The sequence below is a fragment of the Sciurus vulgaris genome, assembly GCF_902686455.1.
Source record: "Sciurus vulgaris genome assembly, chromosome: 8".
Classification (NCBI taxonomy): Eukaryota; Metazoa; Chordata; class Mammalia; order Rodentia; family Sciuridae; genus Sciurus; species Sciurus vulgaris.
The window spans coordinates 7,964,162-7,978,827 of NC_136468.1; the positions used below are offsets into that span (position 1 = coordinate 7,964,162).

The 14,666-nt window shown below is 34.6% G+C and overlaps 1 protein-coding gene across 14 annotated transcripts in view; it reads left to right on the forward strand.

Annotated features, from left to right (window-relative positions):
* The window catches only part of EZH2 (enhancer of zeste 2 polycomb repressive complex 2 subunit), a 73,805-nt gene that overhangs the window by 46,916 nt on the left and 12,223 nt on the right, over positions 1-14,666 (forward strand). For 7 of the 14 annotated variants that reach the window (XR_013765437.1, XM_079149312.1, XM_079149311.1 and 4 more), the window contains 6 exons: positions 984-1,100; positions 3,795-3,915; positions 4,706-4,846; positions 5,666-5,698; positions 5,819-5,921; positions 6,393-6,571. Coding sequence is in view for 13 of the 14 variants with exons in the window: in XM_079149312.1 (XP_079005438.1) it covers positions 984-1,100; positions 3,795-3,915; positions 4,706-4,846; positions 5,666-5,698; positions 5,819-5,921; positions 6,393-6,571 (694 nt within the window). In the remaining variant the exon portion in view is untranslated. Of the gene's footprint in view, positions 1-983; positions 1,105-3,794; positions 3,916-4,705; positions 4,847-5,665; positions 5,699-5,818; positions 5,922-6,392; positions 6,572-14,666 lie in introns of those variants that run through there. The other 7 variants (XM_079149309.1, XM_079149307.1, XM_079149303.1 and 4 more) reach the window with 4 other exon arrangements.

Below are 14,666 nucleotides of genomic sequence, written 5' to 3' on the forward strand. Positions count from 1 at the left end.
CTAGACAGTTAGAAAGTGCTGTGATTATTTGGGCACACATTCTTAACTTATTTCATGGACTCAAAGATGCAAAAATTTGAACATCTGAAACCAGCATGCTTAGAATCACTGCGATGAGAAAGCATTACATTATATTTTAATTGGCCATGTTTTTTTTTTTTGTTGGTGATAGAGAAGAAATGGTGTGCCTTGAAGTCAGTATCATCATGGATTGTATGAAATATGGTATTTCAAGGGACCAAGTGCATTTAAACATTATAGAGATGTGAGATCATGGCAGTATTGGTAGTGGATAAGAGCAGGGTCTCCAGAGTCACACTTTTGAGGTTCAAATTATAGCTCTATCTAATGACGTGGGGCAAGTTACTTATCCTTACTTTACCTTAGTTTTCTCACCTATAAAATGGGCTAAGAATAGTACCCATCTTACAGTGTTACAATAAGTACTAAATATGATGAGACATGTAATGTGTTCAAAATAGTGCCTAACACACAAAAAGTGCTAGAGATTACTGTTTTCCAGAATTGATTTGAATCCACTTTGTTGAGATTGAAACTCAAATTTGTAACTATTTGTGTAAGAAAAGTTAATGTAACAAGTGTTCTTTTTAAGATTTAAGTGTATATTTGGCATATACATTACTTTTCTATATGTGATTGGGATGTAAATATGAGCTAAGAAATTTATAGTGAAAGTGTGAAACAGTGGTTCAGATTGCCAAGGCTAACATAGTTTTTGATTCTTACTGGTAAGTATGAGAAGGATGAGAGAGTTTTGAAAATTTGCAAAATTTGAAGAATCCTTTTTTCTTTTTAAAAAAGAGAAAAGAGGATCCTTTTTCGGTTTTATGAATTTTGCTCTCTGAGGTAAAGAAATTTTCTTTTCAAAATTATTCAAGTAGGAAGCAACTCTTTACAATATGACTGCACCTTAAGGTTGTCCTTTTACTTTTCAGGGTTAAGTCTGTTTTTTTCTGTTGTAGTGTTCTGTGACCAGTGACTTGGATTTTCCAACACAAGTCATCCCATTAAAGACCCTGAATGCAGTTGCTTCAGTACCCATAATGTATTCCTGGTCTCCCTTACAGCAGAATTTTATGGTATGTAAGTAATATGTCTTCTGCTTATTTGATATTAACTTTTTAAAAATAAGTAGACATAATATTTTTGTCATGGTGAATCAAGACAGCAAAAGTTTAAAAAGCTTATCAAAATGATAGCACTTGGAATGATTTTTAAAAATTGGTGAATATAATTTTTAAGCCTTTGCTGTATTGTTTTTTTCCTATATTCTCCATAAGAAAAGTTTTAAGCAAAATCTGTGCCTATGATTAAACCATTTAAAAGGTGAAGCTTATAGTTCTTATGTGTGAAGAACCCAGTCAGTATTTCAGAATCCGTCTGACTTTTCATCTTTATTGAAAATATTTTATTTAAAACAATTTTAGGAGCATGTTAATAATATACACTGGGGTGTGTCCTGTTCTCAGAACTTAGAAAACAAGCACAAACATGTTTCCATAGATAACCCTAGCCCATTAGCTTTCATAATAAAATGCTGATATTTAATTCTTTATAGAAGTAGAATAATAGAGAGTGAAACAAAAAAAATTAAAGTGTACATTGACTTGTTAAATGCATGGCTTTACTCATTTGATATAGAAAGTGAGAAGGCTAATAAAATGTCGAGTAGATGTCCTTGGTGAGCCTGCTTTAGAGAATCGTTTACTAGAGTTTTTCAAAAAAGATAGAAATTTTTAACATCTTTAGTCACTTTTCTCTATACATCTTATGGTAGAGGTATAAAACTTCACTCTTCTGTAGTTGAATAAATTTGTGTATTTAAGACTTGGTTAAAAAAAAAAACAAAAAACAAAACTTTAGTTTGAGAATTTTGTGTCTATAGGTGAGGTTTGGGATGTCAGATTGGGTGAGACCTTATGGGAAGTTTCATATTTTCACAGACTGAAATTCTGAAAGAATATAATGTTGTCAGGAAATATTATTTATGTATCATCCCTAGGTTGTTCTGGTCACTGAATAAAACAAATTAGAAAAATTATCTTTATTATGATTAGGATATGTTTTGGAGCTGGGCATGGTGGCACATACCTGTAATCGCAACATCTTGGGAGGCTGAGACAGGAAGATTACAAATTTGAGCCTCACCAACTTAGTGAGACCCTGTCTCAAAATAAAAAAAAATAAATAAAAAGGACTGAGGATGTGACTTAGTGTTTAAGTGCCCATGTGTTCAATCCCCAGTACCCCCCCCAAAAAAAAAAAAAATATATATATATATATTTTTTGGGGAACAAAAATTAGGTGGGTATAGTTGGGAAGACAGAAGAGCCAAATGTCATTTAATTTTCACTTAAATCCAAAGAAAGGAACACTGGTTTAAATGGGATTAGTGCAACTGAGACGTATGAAAGCAGGACTCAATGTGCATATCATGTTCAGTCAGAATAGATGAATACATTAAAATCTAAATTTTCATTTTGTATCCCTTTTCCTCCCTTTTGTCCCAATTTTCCTTTTCCTTGTTTATCTGAAATTCTGTTGTCCTGAATTTGTTATCTAGGGATTATTTGAAATTTTTTCCTTCTCTTACTGTTTGCAGCCTGCTGCTGCCAGACCTGTATATTCTGCCCTGTTGATTGTGGTCAAAATCTGGTCTCCTAGGCTGCACCATCTCACACTTGAAATAGCTGCTCTGTCCTCTAAGTTGGTCTTAGCCAGTCTATTCTGTTATCAGAATTATCTTTCTAAAATTCTGTTTAACTAGTTTTCTGTTCAAAAGCCGCTTAAGATTTAAATCTAGCCTCACTTTGCATTAGTCTCTTTAAACATATGCTTCAGAGCCGTCTGCTCTTCATCTACAGTTACTGTCATTTTCATTCTTCACTGGAAATTTTTCTCCTCACATGTGCCAGCTTTCTCTCCCTTGTATTAAGTACCTTCATGCTTCCCAAACTTTTCTTTGGTTGACTCTTCTTTGTAAAGCTAACCCCTTTTATCTTCCTTGTTGTCTTCTAAACCTTTATGTAGACTCATCCATCATCTTTAACTAGCACCATGAACTTTGATAGATATGTCATTCATCAAAGTATTGAAATATTTTCTGTTGTTGTAGAATGTTATAAGCATAAATCCTTCTGGCATAATCTTTTTGTAGATTTTATCTATCTATCTATCTATCTATCTATCTATCTATCTATCTATCTATCTATCTATCTATCTATATGTGGTGCTAAATATTGAACCCAGGGCCTCACTCATGCCAAGCAAGCTCTCTACCACTGAGCCACAACTCCAGCCCCAGGCATAATCTTTAATGGAGCACTGATACTCTATTTTACATCCCTAGAATTTTATTACATTAACTGTCTTAACTAGGTCATCAAATGAAGTTTAGAAATCTTATCATGTTTTTTTTTGGTATGGATATTTAATAGTTGATTTTGATAAAGCATATTCCATAAGTTCTAAGGCCCACACCTCTCATTTAATGCCTCTTTAAGTTGATGTTTCATTGTAATCTGAAGCATTTTTTTTTTCTTACAGGTAAAGGAATGATGACATATTAGATTAAGTACAGTATTTAAAATATTTTTTCTCCTCTCAGTAGTAGAGTTTATTCTCTGATTAGTATTTTAAGACTGTTAAGAACTGGGCTAAGATATCTATACTCATAAAGAAACTGTTGTTTTTATTTATCTCACATTGAGTTTTTAAAGTATTTTGAATCTTAGGAGAAACCTGGTTTTTAGAAAAAAAAATTTTCTTTTAAGGTGGAAGATGAAACTGTTTTACATAATATTCCTTATATGGGGGATGAAGTTCTAGACCAAGATGGCACTTTCATTGAAGAACTAATTAAAAATTATGATGGAAAAGTACATGGAGATAGAGGTGAGCCATATTGTTTCTCTTGAAAAGAAGGGCTAGAGAATTGAGAGGTACTTTGATTTATTAAGCATAGGATAGAAAGAACAATTTTTTAAATAAAATTAAATTTCATGCTGCACTGTAAAGGACTGATGTGGACTCAAAAACCTAACATTTTCAGTGTTTTCTCTATTTTCCACATGATAATATAGTTGCTTATGACATAAATTATAATGGCAATAACATAAATTAAATAGAAGTTGATTATGTAAATAGAACTAGGACTCGGTTCATGTGGCATATAGGCACCAGAAAGCCTCCCTGCTCAAAAATGCCTTTCCCAGGAGGCTGCTACCTATCTGAAATGTAGTCTTCAGACTCACAAATTCAGGTTTTTGTATCCAGAAGTGTCTGTTAAAGTGTTGAAATTGGTGTTATATCCTCATTACCCATTATTATTAGTGGAAAATGTTCTGAAGTGATTAGTTCCAGGACACACAGATTTTTTTTTTTTTTTTTGGAAGGAGACGAAAACCACATAGTTCCTGGAGTATTTAGGTTAGTACCAGGCCCTGGAAACTTGGGGAGGGGCAATTCAATAGAAAGTGACTGGTGTTGAAGATAAATTGTGCTTTCTAACACTGCCTAAAACAATCCTGAAAATGGTCTTGTTGGCCCCTTCTCATTTTAATACTAATATAATAGTGTTAACTGATAGGTCGGGGTCTTTTCCAATGAGAAAATGTAAATGTGAATTTTTGTCATTACCATTTCCCCCTGTGTATTTCTAAACATTTGGCTTGATGCATTTCAGAATGTGGGTTTATAAATGATGAAATTTTTGTGGAGTTGGTGAATGCTCTTGGTCAGTACAATGATGATGATGATGATGATGATGGAGATGATCCCGATGAAAGAGAAGAAAAACAGAAAGATCTAGAGGATAGTCGAGATGGTATGTCTGATTCTAGGTTTCTGTGTAGCCATCACATACATAAGTCTTGAAAAAAACAAACCCCAGTATCAGCAGAACTTAGTTCCTTCTTTCTCTTTTCTTTTGTTAAATGTTGCATTGATAGTATAATCAAAATTAGAATATTATTTGCAATGTTTCATTCTCCACTTGAGCATCTTCGTTTCCTTTGATTAGCAAAAGGACATAATCTGGGGGGGTGGGGCTTGAGGGAGCAATCATGAGGGTCATTATAATGTATAACATTGATCTTACTATGCTCGAGTTGTATGCTAATCACTTCACATGCACCAGCTCACTTAATCCTCATGGCTCTACAAGGTAGATATGAACAGGTACACTGTGTATTTGAGGAAATGAATATAGAGAGACTAAGTAACTTATTTAAGATTACACCATTGGGAAGAAGTGGAACCCTGGACCCCAAGATGATAACCCAGGCCTGACTGCCTCCAGACCTGTGCTCTTCTTACCTGTCTCACACTAGGTGTGGCTTACCAGAAAAACAGCCCACTAAAGACAGAGCCCATAGTGGGTGTTTGCTATTTAGCAGCCATACTTAATGGAAGACAGGGATTGCAATTTCAAAGAAGCATACTTTTTTGTAATAACAGAGAGGCACCTTAGTGATCATCTAATTCAGCTCCTTCATGTTAACAGATGAAGAAACCGACCCAAGTGGCTAAGCTATCAGCCCTACCACAAAACCGATTAGCAGCAGAGCTGGGATTAGAACCTAAGAGTTCTGCCTCCCAGTTCTCTTACAATTTTTCATATTTCAATTTTGTGTTTGACCCACAGGTATTCCACAGACACGTGTAAAATATGTTAGAAGTAAGTGAAACACGAAGTTGATGATTTCTTACAAAATCAGCTTTGTTATTGAGATATCATGTGGAGAAAATGAAAGATTGAAAACTTACTTCCATTCCCTCCCCTTTCCTGTTTATTTAGATAAAGAAAGCCATCCACCTCGGAAATTTCCTTCTGATAAAATTTTTGAAGCCATTTCTTCAATGTTTCCAGATAAGGGCACAGCAGAAGAACTAAAGGAAAAGTAAGAAAGATTTGTTCTTTCAAGGCAGTCAAGTAGTTATGTGACTCAAGATTTTAAATTTATTACAAATGGACCCTCTGTGGCCGATGAGGTGCTTTACTTTTTTTGTTCATAGGATGCCTCAAATAATCTGTCTACACTGCTAAACTTTATTGTAGTTAGAATAAGTACATGTATATATTTATATACACATGTGCTACATGATAGGAAAATTTCTATGGATACTGGTAGAAGTTTTAGTGTATTTGATATTTATAAGTCTCAGTATTTTTTTCCACAATGTATCTGAATCAATGATTTTGTTTCCTGATAAACCTTGCATAATATTTAATTGGCTCCTTATCAAGCAAAGATTGTTGTAGGTTAGATCTTTTCGTTTTAAGCAAAAAATCCCTTGGAAACCTTTGAGAAACTTTATTGTTTTTAAATGGTTTGTTTCAGGGTACTTATATTTTTTTTGCCTAATGTCAGATATAAAGAACTCACCGAGCAGCAGCTCCCAGGTGCACTTCCACCTGAATGTACTCCTAACATAGATGGACCAAATGCTAAATCTGTTCAGAGGGAGCAAAGCTTGCATTCATTTCATACACTTTTCTGTCGGCGGTGTTTTAAGTATGACTGCTTCCTACATCGTAAGTGCAATTATTGTACGTTTTCATTTTCTATCTTTGTTGTGGAATTATGTCTTAAAGCAGCTTGAAAAGTGCTGCCTTTTATTACAACCAAAATTTACCATTTAATTTTGTAGTTAAGATCGAAAAATGTTATGATTCCAGTATTGGTTTTTTACTTTGTTTCTTAAGTATTGCTCTGAAATCTTTTATGTACATTTAATTTGGACTACTGTTTCCCACTAACTTGGAATACAAGTCAGTGATTTTTTTCCCATAAAGATTAAGCAGTTGTTTTATAACGAAACTATTATTAAGAACTAGCTGATTACTCAGAACAAAATTGCTGATATTTATTAAAAAATTTTGTTGAAATAAGAAATTGACTAAAAAGATGTTTATGTAAATAAATTTTAGTCTGTTTAATGTTTATTTATTAATTTTGAACCTCTGTGTAAATTGCTTTGTAAATATTTGGATTTGAGTATAAGCAAAATACAAAAGTTTCTTAGTGACATTTAAGGATGGTACATATATTACTTTTTTCCTTGATATTTCGGGGAATAAGTTCAATCCCCAGTACCAGAAGGGGGAAACAAAAGTACCATTGGATAATGAGGGAAGAAACTCTTAAGACGTAGTCATAGAAACTCAAGAAGGCAAATATGCGGGGCCCTTTGATATAGGAAAAAATAACTTTACTCAGGGTCAAAAACCCCTAAAGGTATAACCATGCAGTAGTATGCAATAGATAAGCACACTGTCTAAGCAAATTCTAGGAAAATTAGGAGGTAAGATACATCTTCAAAAAGTAATTGGTTTTTTGCCTCAAAAGTAGTTGTTTTTTTTTTTTTTTTGATATATATTTTATTTGTTCTAATTAGTTATACATGACAGTAGAATGCATCGTGACACATCGTACATAAATGGAGTATAACTTCTCATTGTCTGGTTGTACATGATGTAGTTATACAGGTCATGTAATCATATATGCACATAGGGTAGTAATGTCCAATTCATTCTACTCTCATTCCTTCCCTGTGCCCCCTCCCCTCTCTTCACTCCCCTGTCTAGTCCCTCTGTTCTCCCCCACCCACACTATTGTGAATTAGCATCTGCATACCAGAGAAAACATTTGGCTTTTGGTTCTTTGGGATTGGCTTATATCGCTTAGCATGATATTCTCCAGTTCCATACATTTACTGGCAAATGCCATAATTTCATTCTTAAAATAGTTGGTTTTTAAATTGCATTTAAATAAGTTCCACTTACCTGGAAAATTTTACTAAGAAACCTCATTCCCTGTAGATATTGTTGCATGATCAACCATATGAGAAGATGGTAATTGGAAGACTTCCTAGCAAAGTAGAAGGAAGGGCCTGTTACCCAGAAACCCCTGCCAATAGAGTATTATCAAACCAGTTTTGATTTTTAAAGTTGATTTTATAAGTGAAATGTGGCTTTTAGCTTAGTTTTAATTTGCATTTGGCTTCCTTTGAATGAGGGTGAGGGTCCTCTACATTTTTAAGAGATTCGTGTTTTATTTTCTGTGACTATTAATATTCTTTGTCTCTCTTTTTTTCTTTGTAAACATTCAGGCAGGAAATTAGTTTTTTGAGATACAAATTGTAGTTTTCCCCCAGTTTATTGTTTTGGAAAAACTTCCACAGGCCAAAAAAAATTAGAGTAGTCAAATTTACTGGCTTTCTTCTCACTTGTTTCATAGTATGTTTTAGGCTTCCTTTTTTTTTTTTTGATATATTTTTGTTATAGTTGTAGAGGGGCACCATACCTTTATTTACTTTTATGTGGTGCTGAGGATTGAACCCAGTGCCTCACACGTGCTATGTAAGCACTCCATCACTGAGTCACAACCCCAGCCCGTTTTAGGCTTGTTAAAAAATGCGTGTGTGTGTGTATGTACATACATATAATTTTTGATCCATGTGAAATTTACTCCAATGTGTGTTAATTAATCCAGCTCCTCCTCTTCACCTCCAAAGTTAACCTGGTTGTTGCAGTATCATTTATTGACAAGTTTAAATCTTTCACTGCTTCGAGATACAGTACTTCTCTTATAGATATGTATTTTTTGGTCTGTTTCTCAACATTGTAAGTTCCTTTTGTCTGTCTACTGGTGAACCTTTATTCAGCAATCTCCTGGTTATTCTCATTTGTTTTTCTTTGCAAATTTTAGAATTGGTTTGTCCAGTTAAAAACCAGATGAATTGGAGGTGTTTTTAATCTCATTCAGCTTACAAATTACCCAAGGGAAAATTGGACTGTTTTTAAATGAAGATAAAGTCTAATGAACCATATGATCAAGGCTCTTGTGTTTTCTTCTCGTAACCCCTGTGCATTTTTTGCTAAGGTTATTTCTAGGTATTTAGTTTGTTGTTGCTATTGTTTACTCATTATTTCTCACTATATATTTTGTAGCTGCTCTCTTACCGAATTGTCTCTGTGATTGCTTCTTACTGTATTCTTGAGTTTTCCAGCTACACCGCAATTAAATTACCCGCAGATAGCCTTGGTTTTGTTTTCTTTTCCATCTGCTTTATTTTCTGTCTTCATTACGGTGTTAAAATTAGTGGTAGTCTATTTTCTGACCTTTTTTTTTTTTTTTTTTTTTTTTTTTTTTTTTTTTTTTTTTTTTTGCAGTGCCTGGGATTGCTTGCAAGGCAAGGCAATCACTCTACCAACTGAGCTATATCCCCAGCCCGTTGACAGTTCTTAATTGTAGGAAATTATTCTTTATATCTAGGTTTTGAAATTTATTTGCATAAAGTTGATTTATATGTTCTCTGATTCTTTTAATTTCTTTTATTTCTGTGGTTATTCTTCATATCTTTTATTATCCCATTTTTATGATATGAAAAACTTGTTTACATATTTTTCAAATCCTATTTTGTGTATTTTTCCTTCGGAACCAATCACAGTTAGTTTTACTAATTTTCTGTGTGCTTACAGAAATTTTCTGTGTTCAATGCTTACGTTGTTTTCACTTTTTCCTCTTTGTTTTTATGTGCTTAACACAGTGAACTGTCATTAGAGAACTGTTTTAACTTTGAGATTTTGGCATTTTTATTAATTTAAGGAATTTGATTTTTAAAAATATTTTCTCTTTAACTCATTAAGTGATAATTAACAACTTCTAAATGAAATGACCTTTATGAATACTAACCATTTTTATTGTTCCTGTGTTGGTAGCCTTACTCTTATTAAGCCTTACTTATCATTTAGATATTGGGTATCTTCCATTTTTTTTTTTTTTTTTTTAATATAAGGACAATGTTTGGGTGGTAGGGGATTGGTAATCCATCTGGGCCAGAGACTGGGTATACCACACTGTGGAATTGTTCTGAGGGATCTGAGGATATCTAGTTAGAGGGATGTGAATGTTCTACTGAACTTTGAAAGATAAATGGCTTTAGTCAGGAAGCTAGTCATTGCACATTTCAGGGTACTTTTGGATCACAATCCACTTCGTAAACTGGAGGCTGGTTGCTGTACAAATGTTGAATCACGGTCATTCTTTCTCAAAACTCTAGCGTATAATTGACTACCTAGTCTTTGACACCCCTGCTTGAGGAACCAGGGTTAGCTACTGAATTAACTTTGGGTAGAAATTGGTCATACAGCATTTCTAGTGGGATGTAAGGAGGGAAGCCTAAGAAGAAGGAAGCATGGAAAAGTAAGTAGGGTTGTTGTCTGGATGTATTTAAACTGGCCTGAATAGAATTCATAATAGAAAAAATGCTTTACTATGCATCCTACTATCTGAATTTCCGGCAGAGGAAATCTATTCTAAGTATAAGACGTGGTTGTATCAGTTCGTCCTTTTTGATATGGGAAAATCTGTTTTTATTATTCTTTCTAGAATGTGTATTAATGTTGATTGTAGAATTTTGGTGCCTTAAATGGTTGGAATTTCAAAGAAGGTATTTCAAAGTTTGTGATCATTTAAAAAGTATATTTTTTCTTTTTAGTTATACATGACAGTAGAATGTATAGTGACATACATACATGAAGTATAACTTCCCATTGTGGTTGTACATAATGTGAAGTTACACTGGTTGTGTATTCAGTTCATATATGAACATAGCAAAGTTATGTCCGATTCATTCTACTGTCTTGTCCTGTTCCTTCCCTTCCCTTCATTCCCCTTTGTCTAATCCAAACTACTTCTATTCTTCCCTATACCATCTCCCTTATTGTGTGTTAGCATCTGCATATCAGAGAAAACATTGGCCTTTGGTTTTTTTTGGTTAACATTTTGGAATATATAATGGTAAAAGTTCAGATGTAGCTGGTCGTGGTGGTATGTGACTGTAATTCCAGTGACAAGAGGCAGAGGCAGGAGAATTGAAAATTCAAGCCTAGTTTTGGCAACTTAGTGAGACCCTTTCTCAAAATAAAAAATAAAAAGGACTGGGATATATAGCTCAGTGGTAAAGCACCTCTGGGTTCAATCCCCAGTACCTCCCCCCCCCCCCCCCCCAATGTTTATATGTACTACATATTTGCTATGTAATTAACAGAATGACTTAACCCCTTTAAACCTTAGTTTCCCTTATCTGTACATTGGTGATGATGATTCTAATACCTGAGCATTCTTATGAGAATTAAATAATTCCTGTAAGCCTCAACACATACTTTACACATATAGAGTATTATTATTAACTGCTGTCATTACTGTGACTATTATTACTCTCTTAGTATTGATTGACATTATTTCATGAGGTATTCTTTGTAAAATCTGATATCTTTGATACAAGAGAATTTATAAAATTCCATGTGCATTATATTCAGTAAGAATTTATTCTTTTTCTAAAAAATCAAAAAGATTTTTTTAAACTAGGGATTGAACCCAGGGCATTTTACCACTAAGCTACATCCCCAGCCCTTTTTATTTCTTATTTTGAGACAGGGTCTCACTAAGTTGCTCAGGGCCTGCTAAATTGCTGAGGTTGGGGCTGGCCTTGACTTTTCGATCCTTCTGCCTCAGCCTCTCTATTTGCTGGTATTACAAGTGTGAGCTGTTGTGCTTGACAAGAATTTTTTCATAACACCAAGTTTTACTCTGAGAGCAGATAAGAGCAGTATTTTAACCCCAAATTGTATAAAACTGACATTTTGTCCTGATCTGTGATCACTTATTTAATCACATGACAAGAGGTATAAAGAAGTGTTTTAAGAGAAGTGCTGTATGCCAGTGACAGTGATTATAAGAGTCAATTAGAGAGGTTTGAAATTACAAAAGAATATTGAGTGAGGTACACTTTGGAAATTTATTCTTTTTGCTCCTCTTTCCTAATTTTAAAATCACCACTGGAAATTGATGATTGCTAAGGTTTGTTCCAGTTCTATAATTCTTTGATCTCAAAGTTCTGTATTTGAGGTATCACTGGTTTGGTAAAACATTACAGGATTCTGAGGGGTTACTTGATATATTTTAGTCAATTCAATCTCATATTCAGGTATAGAGAACAGTTGGAGTTGGGTATTGTAATTTATAAAGCTTTTATTTTTGCTCAAAAATGTTTAAGATCTCTCAACAAGATTTCGCAGGGTTGCAGCCAGAGTTGGTGGCAAATGCCTATAACTCTAGCTACTTAGGAGACTAAAAGTTTAAGGATAGCCTGGGCAATTTTGTGACACCCTGTTTCAATATTTAAAAAGTAGCAGGTAGGGATGTCTCTCAGTGCCTAGCATGTGTGAGGTCCTGTGTATGATCCCTCATACTGGGGGGAAAATCATAGGTTGCTTTTTAAATAAAAATGCCCTTAATGTCCATGTTCTCTCCTTTTTGCACAATTAAAAAAACATCTTGTCTTAATATCCCTTTAAAAAATTTTTTGGTTTGAGCAATTTTTGTGTAATTTCCCTCCATATTTGGGGGTATATGGGGAAAGTATATTTTGATAACTTACTTTGAATACTAAAAACAAATAGTTTTTCTGGAGAATTGAAGTTTTGAAATTGTTCTGAGGGATATCTAGTCATAAGAATAGTTGTCTTTCTCGTTTTAGCTAATTGCAGTGTGAAATTAAAAATGACACTTTAATTTTTATAGTGCCTCTCAAACATTAATGTTAATTTTTCATTTATAACTTGACTTTTTTTTTTGTATTAGGTTGCATAATTGTGACTTCATAATGAGCTTTCTTTTTCTGATTGAGAAATGTTCTAGTTCAGGGCAGCAGAGGCTGCTTTTCCTCATCTCTGCACGCACACATGTGCATTCATCTTTACCTGTGAATTTTCACTGAGTCAGGGCAAAATCAATCTATAAATACAGAACGTGCTAGAGAAGGCATCCAAACAAAAACACATTTTTACCAGAGGTGTGTTTCTAAATAATGTGCTGCTAACTCCAGCTAATGAAGATTTTATTTTTTAATTGGATATAATTCATTGCTTCTGATACAACCTTAACCTTGCCTATGCTCAGTCTTTGTATTGAGGGTGCTCAGCTGGTCAAAATGTTAACCCACACCAAATTAGCCATGGGTATTAGGCTTTCTGGAAGAACGTAGCTCATATACTTGAAAGAGAATTTGAGCCTTGAATTTCTACTTCAAAAACATAACTTTGGTACTAGGAATGTAGCTCAGTGGTAGAATGCTTGCCTGGCATGTGTGAATCCCTGATATTGATCCCTAGCACTGGATGGATGGATAGATGGGTAAACAAACAAATCAACAGATATTTCTATTTTAGCTTTTTTGTTATTATGACTAAAACATCGAACAAGAACAAATTAGAGGAGAAAATTTGGGGGGGTTTATGATTCCAGAGGTCTCAGTCTTTAGATGGCTTCAGTGCTCTGGGCCCAAGGTGAGGCAACATGTCCTGGGGGAATGACTTGGCAGAGGAAAACTCCTGGCAGGTCAGGAAGCAGAAAGAGAGGAAGGGGAAGGGAACTCAGGGAGAACAGTCCTTCCAGTGACCCACCTCCTCACCTCCTCCAGCTAAACTCACCTCCCTATAGCTACCATTTAGACTAGGATGGACCATTTAGACTAGGATGGACCAGTCAGGTTACAGCTCTCGTAATCTAATTATTCACCTGAATATTCTTGCATTAACAGGAGCTTTTGAGGGATACTGTATATCTATAACAGTAACTATCCCCATTTTTTTCTCATCAATCTGTCTATATTTCACCTTGATGTTCTCTAGAATTTAATTGTTTAATTTTGACTTCTTGCAAGAATTTTAAAAATGGTTTTGTGATTTTCTCACTTGTTTTTATCCAAATTAAAATAATTTTCACATTGTCTCATTTTGTATAGGCCATTTCTAGCATTTGCCTTTATACAGGAGGAAGCACACCTTCTTGAGAAATTTTCTGAATTTTGCCCTACTATGTGTTCATGCTACTTTCAGTACCTTTGAAGCACCATTTGACTCTTGCTGTTATCATATTATTTGGGAATTTTAAGTTTCAAACACTGTCTGTTTAAAGCCTGTTTTATGTGACCATGTGTTTCTCTATAGAGAGGCACTGACTTTTCCTAGGTTCTTGAACTGCATGGTGATTCAGAGGAATTGAATGTTAGTTGTTTTAGTCAGTTTTTTCACTATTGTGACTGAATGACCCGACGAGAACAATTTTAGAGGAGGAAAAGTTTCTTTGGGGACTTACAGTTTCAGAGGTTTCAGTCCTTAGCAGGCTTCATTCCTTGGGGCTTAAGGTGAGGCTGAACATCATGGCAGAAGAGTGTGGTAGAGGGAAGCAACTCAAGACATCACACCAGGAAGCAGAGAAAGTGCTGCTCAACAGGGACAAAATATTAAACCCCACATGCATGCTCCCAGGGACCCGTCTCCTCCAGCCACACCCTGCCTCCTGCAGTTCCCACTCAGTTAATCCCTACAAAGGAATTAATTCACTGGTTGGGTTAAGGATCTCATAACCTAGTCATTTCTTCTCTGAACCTTCTTGCATTGTCTCACACGTGAGCTTGTGGGGGACATCTCATATCCAAACCATAACATTAGTGATCTGGAACTATCTGTCTTTAAAAAATGAGTTTTAATGAGTAGCATTTCATTCTACTGCCCTCACTACTGACTGACCTTTCTTTAGAGATCAATAAATTGCAGATGTCAGAATTTTCTCAAT